The following is a 22,839-nucleotide window of genomic DNA, read 5'->3' on the forward strand; positions in this document are numbered from 1 at the left end:
ATTATAATTTATGTGTAACACAGACTTGGAATAACTTTGTATAAGCCATCAAATACATTTTTGTTTTAAAAATAAATTCCATTTGGGGAATGTTAGAAATAATGCTGATTCTCTATAATAGAGCTTTATTTTGGAAAAACAGAGTGAGGCTTAGAACTGAGTCAGTAATAGGAAGCCACCAAGTGAGACATTTGCAGAAGATTAGCATAAATTCTTGCTTTTTTATTTTTTAGTATTGGCTGTTTTTATTAGCAGAAATCAACAGGTTTTAAAAGACAAGTGTTTAATGTTTATTTATTTTTTATTCTACTGGGTGGTGGTACGTTGTGGCATTTATAAAGTACTTACAGTGTATCAAATGTATCATACTTGAATTCACCACTCCTACCACTCTCCTTTATCCCCCATCTCCTGATTCCTGAAATAGTTTGAACAGATACCATTTTTGCATTTACATGCATGTGTACTCAGTATTTGCAAGCTGTTTACATTGTTTCTAATGTTTCATTCAAGTTCAGTTTGAAAAAGCATTTAAGGACATAGCGAGGTTATTTCATATATCATGTAAGGAAGGGGACTTCAGGTTAGTTTTTATTAGAATAGAACAAATTGCTCCTACTTCCTATACTGGAAATTTGTAGATTTTTTTTTTATGACTTAAAACTAATTATACTAATGGCATTTTGACTCCTTTGTAATTGGGGTGCAAACATTTTTACTTAGTGCTTTTATATCTTTTTCAGATTTGTGTGTGTTGATTTTTGAGGACTGACTTAATTTTTGGCAAAATTTTGCATTATAGAAGTTTTGCTGTATTTTTGGCTAGCTATGACTTGTCATCCATATGAGTATGAAGCATACTGCTTTGTTCATTATAGTTCCAGACTGATTTCTGGCTTTGACCTCGGGATTTGACCCCTCAGCAAATGGCCTTTAGTTAGAGCAGCTGAGTGTGAGAATTTTTTTGGGGCAGATTATTATTTTCTTACTATTTCCTTTGCCCCCTGCCTCAAAAGCTAAGATTTTTTGGTAGTTCTAGAAATACTTGGGTTGTCTTATCTGATGTGAAAATTTACAAGTCGTAGAACACAATGAACATAGAACTGGTGAATCACTAAACAAAAATAGCGCTGTCAGGCTTGCTACTTTGAGATTTGATTGAGATGAGCCTGTAGCCCATGTAATAATAGAATATTGTAGCTATTTTAAACGGAACATGGGTTATCTAGAAATAGGTCTGGCTGAAACCTTTTAATACTTTTTAAGGAAAAAATGGTTATTAAGGTAGTTTCTTAACATTCAGGGATGTTATTACCATAAAGTTGTTTATAATACTTTGGGTGGACATAGGTCTGGAACTTGGATCAAGAGACACTGGGCGAGTGCTTTGTATCAGCTGCTGCCATCTCCAGATTTCCGAGTTCTAAGAACCATGGAATGTGCTGGTTGTGAGGCCAACAAAAATCTTGTTTTTTAGGCATGGAGAAGAGCATGTTCTCAGTGCAGCAAGTGAGGATTTGATGAGCAGTGGGGTGTGTAGAATTGTTCTTAAGTTGGGAGTCAGAGAGCTCACAGAGTCTACAGTCTATAGTCCACTGGGTCACCCTTGTCGCTCTTCCCTCTGCCAACTCACCACTGAGCTCCCTTGGTTGCCTTAGAAGTAGGGACCTCAGATACTGAGACCTCTTAGCCAAGGAGGGTGGGATCCCAGGCCCCAGCAGGCAGGCCCCAGTGGGGTAGTGTTCTTGTCCATACTTCTCATCATTTTGAAAAAAGTCTTGACTTTGGAGGTTTAGGGTAAAAATTGAAAACAACTTTGTCTCAGTGTGTTGGAGGCCTCAGTGGGCATGGATGGGGCTGGGGGTATAAACTTGATTAATTCTCTGTATTGATCTCTACTTTTGCTGATGGAGACATTCCCTTTAACAGTCTCAGTGAAGTGTAGCTGGACTCCTGAGGTTGCTCTGTACAGTGGCGATGGTTAGCTGACTGAAGAAGCAATGTGCCTTCTCTGTTATTCACCTAAGTTAATTTGTAGAGAAATTGTCAGGAGGATGACAAGCTAAAAGCGTGACTTTTCTTTTTCTTTTTTTAAATGAATTATTATCAGCTTAAAACCTGTATTTTTCCCTAATAATTGTGCCCAAAATATTTCTGTACGAAAAATGTGTAAATCATGTTTATATAAACTTCTCTTACATGATTCCCTTTATGCAAAAATTATACATATATAAAAATTTTCTATAAAGAACTTCCTTTAAAAAATATGGATGTTATCAAGTAGTAAAACCATATGGAAATAAATACATGGGAACAACTCCCTCTGTCATTTTAGTTATACCACACTGAAATAGCCTATATTAATGATCTGGTATGTGTGTGTATATATAAATATATACTTTTTTTTTCTGTTTTTTATTTGTTTTCTGTTGCCCCTACTTTAAAAAATTACCAATCAATATATTACATCTTTTCAACAGGCTAGTAAAATTAGTTTGTGCTTTTTTCATGGCTATCTGGAATATTCCAGGTACGGGACAAATTATAATTTAACTAGCCATTCTTCTGTTGATGAAGATTTCATTTGATTGGATTTTCCCCTCCTTTAAAACAGTCCTGGTAAACGTCCCTGTTTATCTGCAGGTGGTGCATCATGCACGTGTAATTTCAGGACTTCAAGTATGTCTGTTTAGCAAAAAGCAAGTGAATAAAGAAAAGTTGAGAGATTAAGAAGTGACAGCATAAAGGGGAGGAGTGAAGGTGCGTGGATAATTCACCTTCCAGTCCATCCACTGATCTTAATGTGACACCAGAGTAGTAAATGAATTTGCTGTTGTGGTTGTCATACTCAGTTTTTTGTGTCATTCTTGGTACTCTCCCTACCCCCCTTTTTTTGGTGACCATCTCAGTACTGGAGGGTGATGTAGTGTTTTAAAATAAGTGAATTTTTTTGTGGCATATCAGCCATTACATTACTTACTGTGCACCCAAACAAATAGCCAATTTTTTCTAACACCGAGAGAAAATTGGCATGTTTTGAGATTTACCCCTCTCCAGTATGGTTCCTTCTGTGGTCTTTCAGGGAAGTAATAACATGCATATTAGAATCTAGTGGTTGCTGGAAGACATGATTCTTTTGTTTATACTTTGATCCTGCATTTATAGAATAGATTTTTATTTCTAACTTGCTGTTATGAATTTGTGAACATAAAAAACAATCTCTAAAGAGCAGTATCTAAGGAATCAGGGTGTACCCATGTAGACAGACCTGATTTAGTCATTATTCCTCCTGTTTCTTCTTCCTGCTTGTATTATTTTAAACAGTCTCCCAAATCATGCAGTCTCACATGGGAGATTTTCAAAAAAGTACAGGTATATTTTAATTGAATATATGTTATTTTCTTAAAATGTTACAGTGACTTACACTTCTATCAGTCAAGTGCCCTTTCCAGAATCCATATTTGGTATCTAACTACTATGTTAGGCTCGAAAGAGAAAGGCCATCTCTTTCATTGTTATTTTGATTTGCAAGTATCCATTTTTGCTTGTTTTTTTAAAGTTTCCAGGTAGTTCTCCTATGAGAATCAGAAGCATTTTATCCAGACTTTTTAGGTAAAAAAAATCCTGAAGCATATGTACAACCTAGCCCTGTGCTGCTCTTACTGAAGGTCACTGTGGATTGATTTCTGAAGATGGGCGGTTATGCAGTAGCAAGGATTCCCATCCAGGAATCCCCTGCTGCAGGCCTGACAGAAGCTACCCTGCCCCTTCATTCTTTCCCCTCTCCCCACTAGAAATCCAGCTGCACAATTGGCACTCATTCCCACACCTCGGCTGGAGTCAGCTCAGCCTCTTCAAAGCCCCCAGGCTGCTGTTCCAACATTGTGCCTCCCTTATTGTTTCTTGAGAACTCTGCTTCTAAATTGAAACTGTTTTTGATGCTGCACAGGCACAGAACAGATCCTAAGGGGGGGGGGTCTATCATTTCGCCATTTCCCCAGAGTCCCATTTTAATGTTAGAAGCCCCTAAAGGAGTGGTGTATGTACATTCTGAGCAATCAGCTGCCCTTACCGAGTACCTACTGCCTACCTTAGCCTGTTCTAGGTGTCAAAGGAACTCTACCAGATAAGACACACATGCACTACCGCTACCACTTCAAGCTTGGAAGAAAAACTTTGGTCCACTGATAGGAACCAAAAATCATATGCAGTCAACTTGGTGCAGCATAAGATTTTGTGAGCTTAATTTGCACAGAACACTGAACTCTCATACAAGGGGGAAACTGAAGTGGTTACGGAATTTGCCTAAGACCAGTCAAGTTACATTATAGCCCAACTCTCCCTTGAGCCCCTGGACTCAACTGCTGTCTGTCCACGTTATCGCTCAGCACTGATGGATTGCTCCTGCTGACCATGGAGTGATGCTTTCCCTTTTCTTTCTTTTTGGTGGTACTGGGGTTTGAACTCAGGGCCTCATGCTTGCTAGGCAGGAGCTCTACCACTTGAGCTACGCCATCATCCTGCCCTTTTCTGATTGTTAAAAATTTTATTCCTTACTTGCTACTTCTTAATTTGTTTTTATTCCTAAATGACCCCAAGTAAACACATGAAGTATAATTCCAGTGGGAATTCACTTTTTAGCATCAGCTGATACTTGATAGGAAAATCCTTATCATTAATATCCTTTTTTAAGAATTTGGTTAGACTTTGCATAGATTAATCTGGGAAGAAATATTTATTAGGTGATCCCTCTTTCTAACAGTTAAGGTAACTTGCATATATTCTTTACAGCACTACATAGTGATTATAGGGCATTTGAGAAAATATGAGACAGTAAAAAAAATGACATAATTGCATGTATTTTTTTTTCATTTTTCTTTTATTATTCATATGTGCATACAAGGCTTGGTTCATTTCTCCCCCCTGCCCCCACCCCCTCCCTTACCACCCACTCCACCCCCTCCCTCCTCCCCCCCCCCAATACCCAGCAGAAACTATTTTGCCCTTATTTCTAATTTTGTTGTAGAGAGAGTATAAGCAATAATAGGAAGGAACAAGGGTTTTTGCTGGTTGAGATAAGGATAGCTATACAGAGCATTGACTCACATTGATTTCCTGTGCGTAGGTGTTACCTTCTAGGTTAATTCTTTTTGATCTAACCTTTTCTCTAGTACCTGTTCCCCTTTTCCTATTGGCCTCAGTTGCTTTAAGGTATCTGCTTAAGTTTCTCTGCATTAAGGGCAACAAATGCTAGCTAGTTTTTTAGGTGTCTTACCTATCCTCACCCCTCCCTTGTGTGCTCTCGCTTTTATCATGTGCTCAAAGTCCAATCCCCTTGTTGTGTTTGCCCTTGATCTAATGTCCACATATGAGGGAGAACATACGATTTTTGGTCTTTTGGGCCAGGCTAACCTCACTCAGAATGATGTTCTCCAATTCCATCCATTTACCAGCGAATGATAACATTTCGTTCTTCTTCATGGCTGCATAAAATTCCATTGTGTATAGATACCACATTTTCTTAGTCCATTCTTCAGTGGTGGGGCATCTTGGCTGTTTCCATAACTTGGCTATTGTGAATAGAATTGTACGTATTTTTAAAAGTGAAATTATTTTCTTTCTAGAAACCTTTCGGGAAATTTGTTTTCTTCATTGTCCCAAGGAACTTTTGATTATCTTGGCTCACTACGGTCTTTGTAAGTAAGAATTCTTTGTCCTGTTTAACATATATTCATTTTTGAAAATTAAAACATTCATTATGTAGTTTATGAGATTTCATAAAGAACATGTTGTGAATTTGCAAACTTTAGACATTTCTTGAGAGCCTGCATTCAGCTGGAAAAAATATAGTAAATATCATTAATGCATTTCAGACTGAAACTGCTGTTTCCTCCTCAGAATACTATATGCCCCCCCCCCCCCAATTTACCTGTATTCAGGGTAAATAAATTGGTAATTTGACTTCTTTTTCAAATCAGGAAATGTTTTGTTGTTGGGTAATTAAATCCTTAAAGTATAAACTCTCCCTCCCCATAAAGAACTTGTAGTGAGGAATACTTTAGACTTTAAGGATTTAATTTTATCCTGTAATCCCTGCTCCATACTGAATTCACAACCTATTACTAATGTTTCTAGGGCTGCTTATCTCGATTGCTGGCTTTATGAAGTTAAAATAAGATCTTTTTTCACACAGTTCTCTATAGCTTTAGAATTAGTTAGCTTTTTTCCTCAGACACACTTTTGTTAACTGTGAGATTCTACCCACAGGCATTACTTTTGGAAGTAAGTGTATTTTAAGATTAACAGTCTGTCTCAAACTATACATTACACTAATTTCTATTGGAATTGATTTTATTATATTTCAAATTTTTCAGTTTGGGTAATTATTTAAATTTAGTCTTTTTTCTGGGGAAAAATTTCTTCTGTACTAGACCAGATGTCTTCTTTTATCCCTTGCCTTCCTCCCTCCCTCCCTTGTTCTTTCCCTGATTTTCCTCCTATTTCTCTCTCTCTCTCTCTCTCTTTCTTGCTTTCATTTTTTTGCTGTGTTGGAGATGGAACCCAGGGCCTTGCTCATGCTAGGTAAATGCTGTACTACTGTCATCCCCAGGCCATTCCTGAGGTCAAAGCTGTAAGATTGTAAAAGCTAATCTAGACCTTTTGAGATGGAGAATAGCAAGAATGTGGAAAGTATTTTCACGCATAAAACAGAGACACATTGCCAGTGTTGTTACATGGTAGTGTTAGGAACTCACCAGAAGGTAGTGCTTAGAAATTACAAGTCCATCAGGACATTCTTGTGGTATTGTTTTTAAATTTATTACCTCTCTTCTGTATTCCATTCCATCAATTTTTTTCTTTTTCCTTCCGTCCCCTAAAATGAGTGAGATGAACCCTGTGCCAACACACTATGTTAGAAGAACACAACTTGTTTGCTTCTCATACTTAACTGGTTTATAGAATATATTATGTTCTACTTTAGTTATATTTGCATTTTGTTCCTCCTACTATATAAAAGCTCAATGTTGGCAGGGGTGCAGTTTCTTGTAGTTGTTTTTTAGCTGAACTTAGTATAACGTATGTCATGAGAATAGTCAGTTCTTAGTGAAAAGTGTTTCTGGGAGACGATTGTGCTGATCTGCATCTACATTTTTTCTTTGTTTCTTACAGCAAAGGCCTATTATAAAGCCTTCTGCTAAATATAAAGATGTTTCTCTATTTTCTGTCATATCAAGTATGAAGCATGCTTATTTTTATGTCTGTAAAGTTTGTAAGTATCTGTGGCATCACCTCATACATAGGAGCAAACTGTCAGAAGTAGATAGCTATTCTTCACAGAAGTTACGATTTAGTCAGATGTCCAGAATATAACCACATCAAACCATCCTATATTCCTTTATGTTGGTATTTCACTTCCGAAGTCAACAGGGGTGATTGTGCACATTTAGGCCAAGAACACAGCAATGATGCTGAAGATTGGGGAAGACTTCAAGATCCAGAATTACAGCCATGCACTTATGATAATAGGTAAAGGCTTTGTAGACAAAAAGGATAGGGATTTGGTATTCCAAAGCCCTGGGGTTATGGAACTTGGTGCATAAGAAAGGGCTATCTGACAAATAGGTTTTCTTTCGCATACCAACTTTGATCAAACCTAGAGTCCCAGAATCAGTGAGAGGCATCCTTGGGGTTGAACCCTCTGAAAGGCAGGTCATCAGAAAGGAAAGCATAACCAGTTGGTGGAATGTACCTTAAGCATGGTGGAGGGTATTGTGCTTTATAGCAAAAAAGGTAAAGCAATATAAGTGCTCTTGATGCTGCTCATTGCCTTCCTAATGCATATGTTGCAGAGAATTTCAGACGGAGTATCTTTTGTGTGACTGCAACATACTGTGGATGCATCGCTGGGTCAGGGAGAGGAACATCACCGTACGGGACACCAGGTGTGTTTATCCTAAGTCACTGCAGGCCCAGCCAGTCACAGGTGTGAAGCAGGAGCTGTTGACATGCGGTAAGGGAGAAATCAAAACACAGAAAACATTTTCCGTGTTTTGACTTCGCTACCATGCTTTTCTTGACAAACTATAAAATTCTTCTGATGGAACTTAAGTGTGGCTGTTGCTCTTCAAGGATTTTATAGTGTTTAGTTTATACTAACAGTTAAGCCAGATGGATTAGAACACATTGGTTTGATTGGCCAGCTTTCTTTTGACAACCAATTTCAAAGGATAGCACAGACACTCGGATCTTCATCAGTTGGCTAATCAAGAAATTGTTGATAATAATAAAATCTTAGGATGCTCACATTATTTGTTTTTGGGAATGTGAGTTGACAGAGTAGTTTTTTTAGTTTGTTTGTTTTTTGGTTCGTTTTTTGCAGTGCAGAAGATTGAACTTGGGGCCTCACATGTGCTAGTCAAGCGCTGGCCACCAAGTTACAATCCCAGCTCCATGATGCAGTGTTTTTGAAGGATAGTTTAGCAGTATACATCATTGTTTTTAATGCAGTTAGACCCAATGACTTTATATCTTGGAGTTAATTCTTAGGAACTGATCACCTGTAAATTATAAAGGCTTTGTAAATAAGCATCTCACGAGTTCTCAAAAAGAGGAATAATTTAATTACTTTGATGTATTAACCAATGAAGTAATAAGCAATTACTAAAAATCAAAATTCTAAAGAATATCTGAAGATAGGAGGGAAATAGCACATTTGCTATGTATCCAATGAAAAGCAAAACAAAGTACACCCTGTAAACCAAAACTAATCTGTAAAATAATATACAGTGATCCCTGTCTAGATTTTGAGATCAGTTTTCCTTCTTTTGTACTCTTTGAATCAAAATTTAAGGTTTATGAAAGGAAACAATAAACTCTAACATGTCTGCATTTGTGTCACTCACAGATAGCTAATGTTGATACCTTGGGGTATTATCTTCACTGTTTTTCCTGTATTTTGACAAAAATGTCATCAGACTCAATCTATTTTGTAACTTTTTAAAAGTTGAAATAATATAAACTTATTTCCTTATTTTATAAAATAGATGCGTTCTAATGCATTATAGACATAGCCTTAATTTAGCAGCTTCCTTATTACTGCATATTTAGCTTGCTATTGATTTCTCTCTCCATCAAATATGCAAGTATTAATTTCTTTAGATGTATTTTTTCATATTTGTTATTATTTAGGATTCACTACTGCTAAAAATAGAATTGTTGTGTTAGACAAATGAACTAAATGTTTTAAAGACTTTTAATGAGCCAGTGGTAGTTGTGTACATTTTTGATGTATATTTAAAATCTTTCCCTTTAATTTTTCTGACTGGAAGGAAACATATCTTTTAAAAAGTTATTGTAAAGTATAGCATCGTAAAAATGCTTTTTCTTCCCTGTTTTATTTAAATATTCTAAGTTTTTTGCAATAGTATGCATACATTTACAGCCAGAAACCAGTATTTTAATCAAAGATAGTAGTCTCCAAAATGTATCTCTATCCCCCCTTTATAGTCTGAATTTTTTTTTCCAACAGGTTTTAATGTTCTGTGTTCATACAAGTATGTAAAGCACATTGACCATATTTACCCTTCTTTACCTTTGCCATTCCCCGTCCTCCTCCCACTAGTACTCAAAGTGTACTTTAAAAAGTATAAATACCAGCATCTACTCATAATTCCATTCTCTAGATCCAAGTGTTAGTTTACAATTTGTTTGATTTGCTTCTGACAGTTTTATGCTACCACCATAGGAACAAGTCTCAATGCCAGAAAGTACTTTGAAATGGTTTCATTTAAATTTTACTTAATTTTGTTTTCATCTGTGACCCACTTACATTACTCTCTGATTAGTTACTAAAGCTGAGTAACTTTGTAAAGAAAAGACCGTGTCAGTGAGTGACCATGTGGGAGGCTGAAAGTTTAAGATCTTGTTGATTTTGCCTCTGGTGCAGGCCTCATGGGGAAGGCATGTGTGGGAGCAAGAGCTCTCATGGCAAGACAAGAAGACAGAGAGCAAGCGTTTAGGGGTCAGGCTCTGGCAGTTATAACCACTCACTCTCAGGGGAACTCATACTTCGAGAGCATAGCCCTATAATGGTCTAAAGGCCTCCCACTAGGCCCCACCTCTTAAAGTTTCCATCACCTCCATTGCCACACTAGTGACTAAACTTTCAACACATGAACCCTTGGGACACATGCAAACCATAGCCCAACTTCACTCAGTAGAGTTAGAATGCTGATTACTGAAGGAATATTTGTTGTTCCATGTTTGTAATTTTGTGCGGAATTTTTGTAACTTAATTATAGGGTGTGGAAGATATTACTGTGTTTTTTTACTGTGTCATTGTTTTCCTGTCTAGATCCTCCGCTTGAGTTGCCATCCTTCTACATGTCTCCCTCTCACCGTCAGGTTGTGTTTGAAGGAGACAGCCTTCCTTTCCAGTGTATGGCTTCATATATTGATCAGGACATGCAAGTATTATGGTATCAGGATGGGCGGATAGTTGAAACTGATGAGTCTCAAGGTATTTTCGTTGAAAAGAACATGATTCATAACTGCTCATTGATTGCAAGGTATGTTTTTTGGATAAATTATCTCTACTTTTTTTGGGTGAATTATCTCTGGATTTTATTTATCCTTCTGGAGTTGTAATGTTAAACTCAAATTTGGTTTGATACTTTATTTTCTTGCATTTAAACATGAATATGTATGGTATTTTTCTTTCCTGATTGGTACTCATCTTTTAAAGTTATTTAGCCACTTTTCCATCTAATTATTGAAAGAACAGACTTAAGTCTTTCGTTTAAAGATTTAGGAGGAAAAATAAAAGTTTTTAGTTTCTAACTAGTTTTTGCTGCTAAACTCTTATTTTCATTTTTAGGAATGACTTTATTTTCGCTATTTAATCCAGTTATTAATGCTACATTTTAAGATAACTTCCTCTTCCCACCTACTAGCATAAAGAGATACAGCATCTGAACTGTAACCCCCAATTGATGTGAGTGCCAAAATAGTTAGTTTGAATGAACTTTAAACAAGCTATAAAATATGTATGATATTATCACTTACCAAGTATTTTATTTTGGTATTAAATTTCCTCTCTTTATTTCCTGCCTTTCTTCTTTCTTATTCACTTGCCTACCTACCTAGAACTTGGCTTGGGTTATTTATTAGGGTAGAGCTGCAGTTTCCAAACTTTGCCAGGACAGAGAAGTCACGAAAAAGTTCCCAAGAAAGTAAAGATTCTTAGAGTTGAGATTAAAGCCTTAGAACTTCTGGGATCAAATTTCCTACTTCATAATTTCTTTGTTGAGACTTATCTGTTTATTGGAAGCATGTTTTCACTTAATGTGTTTTATTTTCAATTCTCAGTCAGCTTGGGGTCATCATTACTGATGACTTTTTAAAAAAATATGGTTTATATTCTGTTTTTTAAAAACATTGCTTTTATAGTAATAATGTTGGGTTATATCCCGGACATTATGAAAAATTTACTATAGATTGGCAAAGTACAGCTAGGCTATGGGTAAAGTTCCACTGGGCCTATGAACTAAGAATATACATTTTTGAATGGTTACATTTCCAGTGGTTACATAAGTATCCTTTATGTTGCTCTTTAGGCAGCAAAATCTAAAATATTTACTATTTGGTCCTTACCCCTCTGGATTTTTTTTGTAGTTTTAGGAGGAGAGTTCAGTTTTATCTGGTCAGGCACTCAGCTTGGCTGAACTGAGTTTGCTCAGTTCTTTGATAGGTGGTAGAAATCTGAGTGGATTTTATGCAGGAGATGTTTGTGCTTCTAGCTAGACTCCTTACTACCTCTGTCCTAATTTTTCCAGCCAATATAATTGCTTGATATTGGACAAAAGCCATGGAAAAAACGTTCTGGTTATTCTCCAGAGACAGTACCTTCTTCCTGGTGTCAACTATTCTTTAGTCCTGCCTGCTTTGGATCACTGTTCATGTGCCTAAATGTCCAAATAGTTACCAATTTAGTAATGTTTTCAGAGCTTATCATTGCTAACTGTAGGAAGGTGGTTTAATATGAGCTATCCTACCATTACCAGAGGCCAAATTCTCTTATTAGGGTTATAGGATTAATTATTAGAAATGAAATATGCATTGTTACATTATTCTTACTGTGGTGATAATTATACTGGCATATACATACGTCAGAACTCATCAGATTACACACTCTTAGCAGTTTATTGTATAAATAGACAATAATTGACATAGTACAACAAAACCTTAAAAATAGAACAGAGCTCTTCTGTATAAAAGAGCTTTGATTAAAAGTTTGAGTTGTGTGACTATAAAGTAAGATTTACTTTATATATCTATTTCTACATGCCATGCCATGCTTAAGTTGATCTAAATGCTTTATAGCAGTCCAAAAGTTTTAATTTTAAGGATAACAACTTAGTCTAACATTTTTGTTGGTGGAAACACTTGACTACTGTGAAAAATCTTTCATAAGACTGAGAATTCCTTTACTCAGAGTTATCCCCAGAATAATAACAGTGTTGTAAGAGAAGGAAATCTGTGGTTATTGAGTTGGATGATGTGAAATCCTTGTTGATTCTTGCTTGGTCTCATGTCACTGATCCTTCATCAGCGTGAAACAGTGGTTGTAGTTTTCTTAGAAGATCAAACTGAAGCCTCTTCTTTCTCTGTAAATCTCCTTAAATCTCCAGATCTGCTGACTGGAGGATTCCTGGACATTTTATTTAAGTGATTGCTTTTAGGCATTGAAGGTATTGCTAAGTTATCCATGAAAATGTTCGCAAATTATATGCGGGCAGCAGATCTGACAGGGGATGTTATCATGCCCTGGGATAACCACGCTGAATCCCCAGAAATGGCTGTGGTATATTTGAACAGTTTGAGGAGTGTGCTGATCTTGACGTTCATTGCTACAAAGCTCCGAGTTCTCAGTAGTGTGCAGGGTCCACACTGACCGTGCTACATCCCTTTTGAAGGAATCATACTTTGGAATTCAGGGCCTTTGGCAGTTGTGCATGCAGTCCAAAATGGGTACTCTGTGAAAATTATTGTGGATCAAGACATGAGTGTCAGTTTTCTGATCTGAATCAGATGTTTGATTATTTTTATAGTACCCCACAGGCAGTCATATCCCATTTTGAGGTCAACTTGGCTATTTAAGGATGAAGTAAAAGTTCTATAACTTTTATCATTTCTTTTTTACTCTATTTTTTTATAGTTATGTTATTTTTTTCAAATGGCTACTAAATTATTGTGACATAGATACACTTTTCTTTGTTTGGTTTTTCAGAGACAGGGTTTTCCTATGTAGCCCAGGCTGATCTTGAACGGTTATCCTCTCACTTGCTGGAATTATAGGTGTGCACCACCACACCTAGATCAATAAACAGTTTTGAGATTTAATTTGCTAATTGGAACTATTGTGGAAAATTTTGGGGAATTAGTGTTACCATGAAAGAGTTGCCTAGTCAGCGAAGACTCTGTGGATTAAGGAAGGCTTTTCATTGCTGTAATTTCTGCATACTGCTTCCTAGTTCAGTAAATATCCACTTGAAGTAGAATGCTTACAGACTTTCTGGTTATTTAAATTTAATACTGAACTAGATTTTTTTTTGCCTCTTGAAAACTTATTACAGCTGTTTACTTATTTTCCTAACTTAGTAAAGATAATAATCGCTTGATGATTCAGAATATACCTGGGCCTTAGTCTTTATTTGAAAATTTGCTACAGCTTTTAAAGATTTAGGAGACCAAACAAGTTAGTATTAAATTGAAGACATAATTTTCTAAGTTAATTAAAATTATACATGCTTTATGTCTCATTATATCTTATCATTTGTATCTACCTAATAGTAAGCATAGTGGGTCATGTGAGGGGAAAAAGAGTTAATTGATGGTTTTGACATTTGCCCTTTAATATTAGGGAGTTATAATTTCATCTTAAAAATAGGATTTACTGATAAATATGTAGAATTATGGCTCTTTTATTAGTGGAAACACCTTTACATGGAAACTTACTTTATAAAAACATTAGTTGGTCATTTACTAAATGTCTTTAGAAATTTAACTGGTTATTGCTAGAATAAGCCTTTTTCCACAAAATATTTCACCTTAAACATTTTCTTAATTATATACTTCATAATGGTATTGCCCCGTCTTCATGCTTGAACATTTTGCTTAGTGTCTTGAAAATGTAGACCTGACTTGGAAGTGTTTCCAGGTTTTTCAGAAACATTGTGACTTTTGCCATTCATGTGGGCATTCTGCTCCCCAGCCAAGCTTTCCGTCCTCACTGTGCTAGGAGAAGTCTCACACAATGTGTACTTTGCACTCCATTTGTGCTCCTCTTATTACTCTTACTGTTGTATTTTAAGGGTCTCTTTCCCTGCTGTTTTGACTTACACTAAAGGCCTTAAAAGGAGCAGTAAACTTATTATTATTATTGCTGTTCCTTTTTGTCTAGCAAGTGCTTGGCCCACTGTATATATTCAGATGTATTTGCTAAATGAATGATTGGAACCCATATTGCTTCTCTTTTTGCCTAATCATTGTCAAAAAATTTCTTTTTCATGCAGTGCCCTGACCATTTCTAATATTCAGGCTGGATCTACTGGAAATTGGGGCTGTCATGTCCAGACTAAACGTGGGAACAATACAAGAACTGTGGATATTGTGGTATTAGAAAGCTCTGCACAGTACTGTCCGCCAGAGAGGGTGGTAAACAATAAAGGTGATTTCAGGTCAGTGACATGGAAAGTATTGGTAAAGTCTGATTCATCTCAAATCATTTTATTCCCAAAGGCACATAATGGGCTCCCATCCTCAGTAACAAAATTAGAGAAGTAAGTGTGTGTGTGCACGTGCATGTGTGTGTGTGTGTGTGAGAGAGAGATAGTAGACATCTGTCTGTCTGTCTTCCTGTCTGTCTGTCTTTGTATGTCTAAGAACTATCCTCTGGAATGATAATTTCAGAATTATTTATGGACATGAATAAAAAGATTTTTGAACTTCATCTCAGAACTGTTGATTCAAGACTCTCAAAGTTGAGTGGTTTCTAATCAATGGTTTTGTTGTAGAAGTTAAAATCCACTCTTTTAGGGCAGTATTTTGAATGCTCTTAAGATAGTGCAGATTTCAGACCAAGTTAATGGTGTTGCCTGTTTTTTGAAGGACTCATTTGTGGATGAACTTTGGAGGGTTTTGTGTTGCTAAGTCACTTTTAACTATTGGCAGTGGTGTGGATATTGTAATTGGGAGAGACAGTATCTCATTTTCTTCCCCTCTTCAAGTCTAAATGACAGCTGTTACAGAGCCTGCAACTTACGGGGCCATTATAAATCCGGGAGCTTTTTGCTGGTATCTCTGTTAAGATGGGTTAATTTTTTAGTTGAAGGTTCAGAACTTGGGAGAGGCAATGATTTTTACCTTAGACTCTCTTTACCTTCAAAGTTGCTTTAATACATCTTAAGATATACTAATAATATTCTTTAGGTTCAGAGATTTTACTAATGACTGCATAGTTGATACAAAAAAAGGAAATCACGGCTCTTTTAAGTACCATAAAGATTGTTTAATACTGTGTTTAGGTTTGTCTCTTGTCTTCTGCTGACACCTCTTGGTTGTAAGCCTGATGTCTCAAGAGTAGGAAAGCCATTTCCTATTAATGTTTCCAATCCAGGAAGAAGAAGCAAAAATAACAACTTTAGCTGACCTAGTTCATTGTCTTTATTGTTGTTCTTTGTACCTATGTTTCTTGACACGAGCATATGGAAATCAGCATTTATTACTGTCAATGGATAAGTTCTTTATGTGCATTAAATGTTGACTTGGCCTGGCAGGGTGGTGCACACTGTAATGCCAGCTCTTGGGAAGCAAGGCAGAAAGAATGAGAATTCAAGGCCACCTAGCATGTTCAGGTCAGCCTGAGATACACAGTGAGACCCTGTCTCAAAACAGCAGCAAACAGTAACAAAATACGATTCAACTTGTACTTTATAAATTTCGTAATTTTGTTATATTTAGCATCTTTTGTTAAATAATCATACAGTGTTTTCTGTTTATGGTAGATTTTCTGTTTTATTCATGGTTTCTGAGTGTTTTACGTTTTTAAAAGTAGAAGAAACATCTATTTAACTTAATGAATTATTTTTTGACACTCCTTAGGACACTATATAATTAAACTCCCACTGCATTAATAGGACTTAGTTTAGTGTTGATTGATTTGTTTATGTACTGTTTGATAATGAATTCTATTTTGATGTGATACAGTTTAGCTGTTCCTCTGTTATGCATCACCTGTAACTTGTATTAAGCATGCTTAATTTCTTTTTAAATTTTATTTATTTATTTATTTATTTATTTTTGTAGTTCTGGGGCTTGAACTCAGGACCTTCACCGTGAGCCACTCCACCAGCCTTATTTTTACAAGGGTTTTTGAAGATAGTGTTTCACGGAACTATTTGTCTGGGCTGGCTTCGAACTGTGATCCTCCTGATTTCTGCCTCCTGAGTAGCCAGGATTACAGGCGTGAGCCACCGGCATCTGGCTTTTTAAAATTTTATTTTTATTGTTGTACTGGGGGTACAATGTGACATTTACAGAACTGCTTACAATATACCATAGTTGAATTCACCCTTTTATCATTCTCTTTTATCCTTCCCCACCATTCCTGGAATAGTTTCAGTAGTTCTCATTTTTCCATTTACAAACATGTATATACAATATTTATATCATATTCACCTTCCTACCCTCTTTCCTTATATCTGGTCTCTCCCACTGGTACCAGTACCCCAGATAGGACCTGTTTGGCCTTCCTATTCTCTGTTTTGGTTAAAAAATGACACTTTTGTTTGTTTAAGATAAGCTATACAGGGTGTTTCATTGTGACATTTCCATGTATTATAACTGGAATTGGTTTATTTCTTCTATTTTTCTCTTTTCTACCTTAGTCCCCTTCTTATGGTGATTTCAACAGGTTTTAACAATTCTATATTCATTCTTATATAAAAAGTTCATCAAGCATATTCACATTTATAATTCCTTCTTTTACCCTCCCTCTCTCATGTGACCTCCCCTTGGTGTTTTTCATAATATTATTTGTATTTGTATTGGGTCTATAGTCCACATATGACAGAAAACATGCAGCCTTTGGTTTTCTGAACCTGGATCACTTCACTTAAGATGACATTCTCCAGTTCCATCTATTTATCTACAAATGATAAAATTTTATTCTTCTTTATGGCTCAATAAAATTCCATTGTATATAAATACCACATTTTTTTAATCCATTCACCAGTAGTGGGGCATCTTGGTTATTTCCATAGTTAAGCTAAGCTAAACTATTATGAATAATGCTGCAATAAACATGGGTGTACAGGTGCCTTTATTGTAAACTGACTTACATTCCTTCTGATATATCCCTAGAAGTAGTATTGCTGGATCATATGGCAGTTCTATTTTTAGTTTTTTGAGGAGCCTCCATACTGCTTTACATAATGGTTGTACTAATTTACATCAACAGTGTATGAGGGTTTCTTTTTCCCCACATCCTCACCAATACTTGTGTCCTTGATGATAGCCGTTCTAACAGGAATGAGGTGGAATCTTAACGTGGTTTTGATTTATATTTCCTTTGCCAGGGTTGTTGAGCATTTCTTCATATGTTTTGGCCATTTGGACTTCTTATGAAAAAGCTCTGTTCAGGTCATTTGCACATTTCGTTATTGGGTCATTGATTTTTCTGGGAGGTTAGTTTTTTGAGTTCCCTGTATATTCTGGTTGTTAATTTGTTGTCAGATGTATAGTGGGCAAAGATTTTCCATTCTTGGGGCTGCCTCTTCAGTTTGGTGACCATTTCTTTTGTTGTATAGAGCCTTTTAATTTCATGTAGTTCCATTTGTCAATCCTTTCTCTTAGTTGCTGAGCCATTTAAATTCTACTTAGGAAGTCCTTGTGTATACTTATTAATTCCATTGTGTTCCCTGCTCTTTTTGCACTAGCTTCAAAGTTTCAGGTCTTATATTAAGATCCTCAATTCACTTTGAGTTGATACTAGTACAGGGTGACAGGCATGGATCTAGTTTCAGTTTCCTGTAAGCAGATACCCAGTTTTCCCAGCAACATTTGGTAAGAGTCTGTCTTTTTTCCATTGTATGTTTTTTGTGCCTTTGTCAAAAACTAGGTGGGCATAGCTGCATGGATTCATATTTGCATCTTCTATTCTGTTTCATTGGTCTTCATATCTGTTTTTGTGCCAGTATCATGCTGGTTTTATTGCTATGGCTCTTTAGTATAGTTTGAAGTCGAGTATTTTGATACCTCCAGCATTGCTCTTTTTTTGCTCAGTATTGCTTTGGCTATCATGGTCTTTTGTGCTTCCAGATGAACTTTAGGGTTGACTGTTAAATGAACTTTAGGATTGATTTTTCATTGTCTGTGATGAATGTCAGAGGAATTTGATGGCCATTGCATTACATGTAGATTGCTTTTGGTAGTATAGCCATTTTCTCTATATTATTTGGCCGATCCATGAGCATGGGAGATCCTTCCATCTTTTGTAGTCTTCTTGGATTTCTTTTCAAAGGTTTATAGTTGTCATTGCAGTCTTTCACTTCCTTTGTTAAGTTTATTCCTAAGTAGTTTTTTTTTTTTTTGAGGCTATTGTAACTGGAATAGTTTTCCTATGTTCTTTCTCAGTCTGTTCATTTTGATATATAGAAAAGCTACTGATTTTTATAAATTGATGTTGTAAACGGCTACTGTGCTGATGCTATCTAGGAGTTTTTTAGGTCTTTTAGGTATACGATTCTATCATCTACAAATAGGGATTGTTTGACTTCTTCCCTTGCTGTTTGTATTCCTTTTATTTTTTCCTGTCTTATTGCTCTGGTTAGGAATTCTAAGATTATGTTGAATAAGAGAAAGTGGGTACCCTTGTTTCAGTCTTGACTGTAGGGGAAATGGTTTCATTTTTTTCCCCATTTAGTATGATGTTGGCTTAGGCTTGTCATATATATATAACTTTTATTATATTGAGATACATTCCTTTTGTTACTGGTTTCATTACAGCTTTTATCATGAAAGCATGTTGAATTTTGTCAAAGGCTTTTTCTGCACCTATTAAGATGATCATGAGGTTTTTGTCTTTGCTTCTGTTTTAATATGCTGTATTACATTAAATGATTTGTGCATGTTGAACCATCTCTGCATCCTTGGAATGAAACTAACTTGATTGATCTTTTTGATATGTTGTAGAATTTCGTTTGCCAGTATTTTATGAGAGTTTTTGAAAATATCCTTAATTTCATTCCCAGTTTTAAAGAAATAGAGCTCAGATAACAAAGCTTTCTCATAGCCCTGAGGGGTGATGATCATATCACAGGTTTATGTAGCCACAGGTATATACACACACACATATATATATATATAGAGAGAGAGAGAGAGAGAGAGAGCTCTACTGGTATACCGAGTATGTTCTCCCTGATAAATTTTGTTGTGTGTTGTGTTTGAGGTCCTTAAGACCCCTCCATGTTCAGAAATTTCTTAGAAGCATTTGTGGAATTTAGTATAGAGTTGTACTCACAGCTACAACATATGATGTCAATGTAGCATGATGCATAGCTGAATCCTAAGGGGAAAGACACTGTAGGCTCCTTTATGCCTGGGGGTCACCCAGACTGTCCTCCTCGAGCAGCAGTGGAAAGTCAGTAGCTTCTGTGTAGTGTTTCTGCCTAGGAAGGCCCATTAGAGACTTAGCATCCATGCCTTTTACTGGGGACTGGTCATGTAGGCCCTCTCTTCTTAGTATGTACCTAATTCCAGACTCCGGGAGGAAAACATGTGCTGGGCATAAACTGTAATGCTTGCCCCAGCAGTCTAAGCAGAGTGAGCCACATATACCACTTAACTTGTGATGGCAATACTCTAATCCTTCAGCTTTCCAAACAATCATGGAATTGCCATGTTTGCAAAAAGACCTTCCTAAGGATGCCGTCTGTGACCTACTGTGGTACCCTTTTCTTCTCATATACTAACCATGCTTGTGCAAAAATTCTTGTCCAAATTGTGTTTATATTGGGCCAGAGCCTAATGGCTATATAAGCCAGAGGTACAATAACATTTGCTAAAAAGAAGCACTAGTTTTCTCTTTTACTAAGTGTGACACAGTGTCCCTGTCCATTTGTTTAGGACTTAAGAAAACATTTCATTGTGTTACGGTATTGAAATATATTCAGCTGGTGGGTTAAAGCAGACTAGTCAGTGTTAACATTGGCAATACTGGAGTTTGAACTCAGGGCCTGGTGCTTGCTAGGCAGGTGCTCTACTGCTTGAGTCATGCCTCCAGCAGTCCATGTTAATTTTTTGTTTTTTAAATCTTTATTATAGGTCTTTAACCTTCAAGGAGTTGTGTTTCTTCTTGATTTTTCTCTGTGATTATAGATAGGTCCTAATCCTTGGTTTTTCCTCCGCATGTCTTGATTACCTCTGTTTTTCTAACTACACGGTTTTGTGTTCACCTGTAGGTGGCCCAGGACATTGGCAGGCATTACTGCATATCTGCAGTGTACGCGGAACACTCATGGCAGTGGGATCTATCCTGGGAGCCCACAGGATGAGAGAAAGGCTTGGCGCAGATGTGACAGAGGTGGCTTTTGGGCAGATGATGATTATTCTCGCTGCCAGTATGCAAATGATGTCACTAGAGTTCTCTATATGTTTAATCAGGTAACTAGTCACTCAAGTTATGAAGAAAACATGGTATTCAAATCAAACATGTAAGTTTGTTTTTGTTTGTTTGGTGTGACTGGGATTTGAACTTGGGGCTTTGTGCTTGCAAAGCAGACACTTTACCTCTTGAGCCACACCTCCAGTCTACTTTGCTGTGGTTATTTTGGAGATGAGGGGGGTCTCATAAACTATTTGCCTGGGCTGGCCTCAAACTGTGATCCTCCTGACCTCCAGTCTCCCAAGTAGCTAGGATTACAAGAATGACCCACCTATGACACCTGGCTTTCTTTTCTTTTCTTTTTTTTTTTTTTTAAATACTAGGTAATGTATAAAGATTTGGTATAAATACTTCAGTTGATTTGTCTGTCTTTGGGATTAGGTGCTTCATGACATCCTTCTTTCTATTTACTGCATGACTTTTTTACCTTTATTATCTGCATCAACCAGATAGAATCCTAGCCATGGTTCCAGACCACATGGAAAGTCACATCTTGGGTTTCATTTATAATCCCCTTATAGCCAGACACAGTGGCTCTTGCCTGTAATCCCAGCTACTTGGGAGGCAGAAATCAGGAGGATCATGGATCAAGCCTGGGCAAAAAGTTAGGGTTATTCCATCTCAACAAATAAGCTGGGCGTGGTGTACATGCCTGTCATGGTGAACACAGTCCAGGCCTTGATTAACTCTTTCGGATAATAAGCACTTGGAAGGTGGCTTCTGTGTTAGGCATTTTTTTCAGCTCCTTAGCACTAGTTTACCCTTTTTGCTAAGTCAGTGTTTAAGTCAATAAATAAGCAAATGTAAAACATTACTGGCAGTGCATGACAGTAAAGATAAGTACTAAATAAGCAGTTCACATTTTTGCAGGAGGAGCTCGGGGCAGGGATCGATCTCTCCCAGCTGGAGTACTCAGGAAGTTCTTTCTGAGCAATTGGGAGGGAGGTGTGCTTAGAATTTGAACAAGCAGAGAGCTGGAGATGGGGCAGCATGTTTACTGGGTTATGTTTTTAGATATCATTCCAAGTTTAAAAAAATTCCCTCACTTTAGTTTCATTTAAAATTACAGTTTTCTTGGGTTTGAAAAAGCATTTTAAGATAATGATAAGTAAATAAATAATAGTTTCCATTCATTGCCATGTTTTGAAATTCAGAGTTAAAATGTCAAAATTTTGCTGGTCATTTTGTAAAGTGCTTCTATTTGCCTGTTTATGTAGATGCCTCTCAATCTTACAAACGCTGTGGCAACAGCTCGGCAATTACTGGCTTACACCGTGGAAGCCGCCAACTTTTCTGACAAAATGGATGTTATATTTGTGGCTGAAATGATAGAAAAATTTGGAAGATTTACCAAGGAGGAAAAATCAAAAGAGGTATTTTTAAAGTTAGATTTGTAGCATACAGTGTCAACAAATGATAATGGAACAGAGTTTAATTTAGATTTTTAAAGCCTGTTTGTGTTTGCTTTGTTTGACCTACATACACCTTTTAATTTCCATAATTGTCCTCCAGAAATTTGTGCTGCAGCTGTTGTAGTAACCTGTGTGTTGTTGGGACATGAAGGTAGACTGTCAGTTCTTCATTGTTACAGAACCATGATACACAGAGGTGGTTATGGGAAAAGCAGCTTTTTGCCTCCATGCTGTGAGGTACCCTTGGCTGCTTATTTTGCCTTCTGGGATTTCTTGTATGGACATAGCCCTGTGCTCCTACATACTATGAGTTTTAGTTAACCAAATCTTATTGTCAGCTGACTGATTGGCTTTCATAATGTCCTGGAGAAACAAGAGGCTGCTTAGAAACTTTTTTGAAGTTCCAAATGATTAGAACATAAAAGTTATAAAAATTTAGTGAAATGATACTTGCTTGAAGAATTATCCTAATTTGAACATTACACAACAAATACATGTATCAAAACATCACGATACCCCACAAATATGTACAACTTATATACCTATACATATAAGTTAGAAACTAAGAAAAAAAGCTTAGTGACTTTGTGAAGGGGTTTGTTTTTACTGGGCCATGTTAAAACTATGTTTGTTAACTTGGTATCCTTGAGGAGAAAATAAGAACAATGACAAATTTTAGAGTGAATGAGTAGCAAATTAGAAAAT

The 22,839-nt window shown here is 36.5% G+C and overlaps 1 protein-coding gene across 2 annotated transcripts in view; it reads left to right on the forward strand.

Moving 5' to 3' along the window:
- The window catches only part of Adgra3 (adhesion G protein-coupled receptor A3), a 120,466-nt gene that overhangs the window by 48,148 nt on the left and 49,479 nt on the right, over positions 1–22,839 (forward strand). The window contains exons 5-10 of one of the 2 annotated variants that reach the window (XM_020184406.2): positions 5,625–5,696; positions 7,851–8,011; positions 10,355–10,568; positions 14,574–14,738; positions 20,520–20,721; positions 21,940–22,095. In XM_020184406.2, coding sequence (XP_020039995.1) covers positions 5,625–5,696; positions 7,851–8,011; positions 10,355–10,568; positions 14,574–14,738; positions 20,520–20,721; positions 21,940–22,095 — 970 coding nt within the window. Of the gene's footprint in view, positions 1–5,624; positions 5,697–7,850; positions 8,012–10,354; positions 10,569–14,573; positions 14,739–20,519; positions 20,722–21,939; positions 22,096–22,839 lie in introns of those variants that run through there. The other variant, XM_074042529.1, reaches the window with a different exon arrangement.

This window comes from Castor canadensis, chromosome 9, assembly GCF_047511655.1.
Source record: "Castor canadensis chromosome 9, mCasCan1.hap1v2, whole genome shotgun sequence".
Lineage (NCBI taxonomy): Eukaryota > Metazoa > Chordata > Mammalia > Rodentia > Castoridae > Castor > Castor canadensis.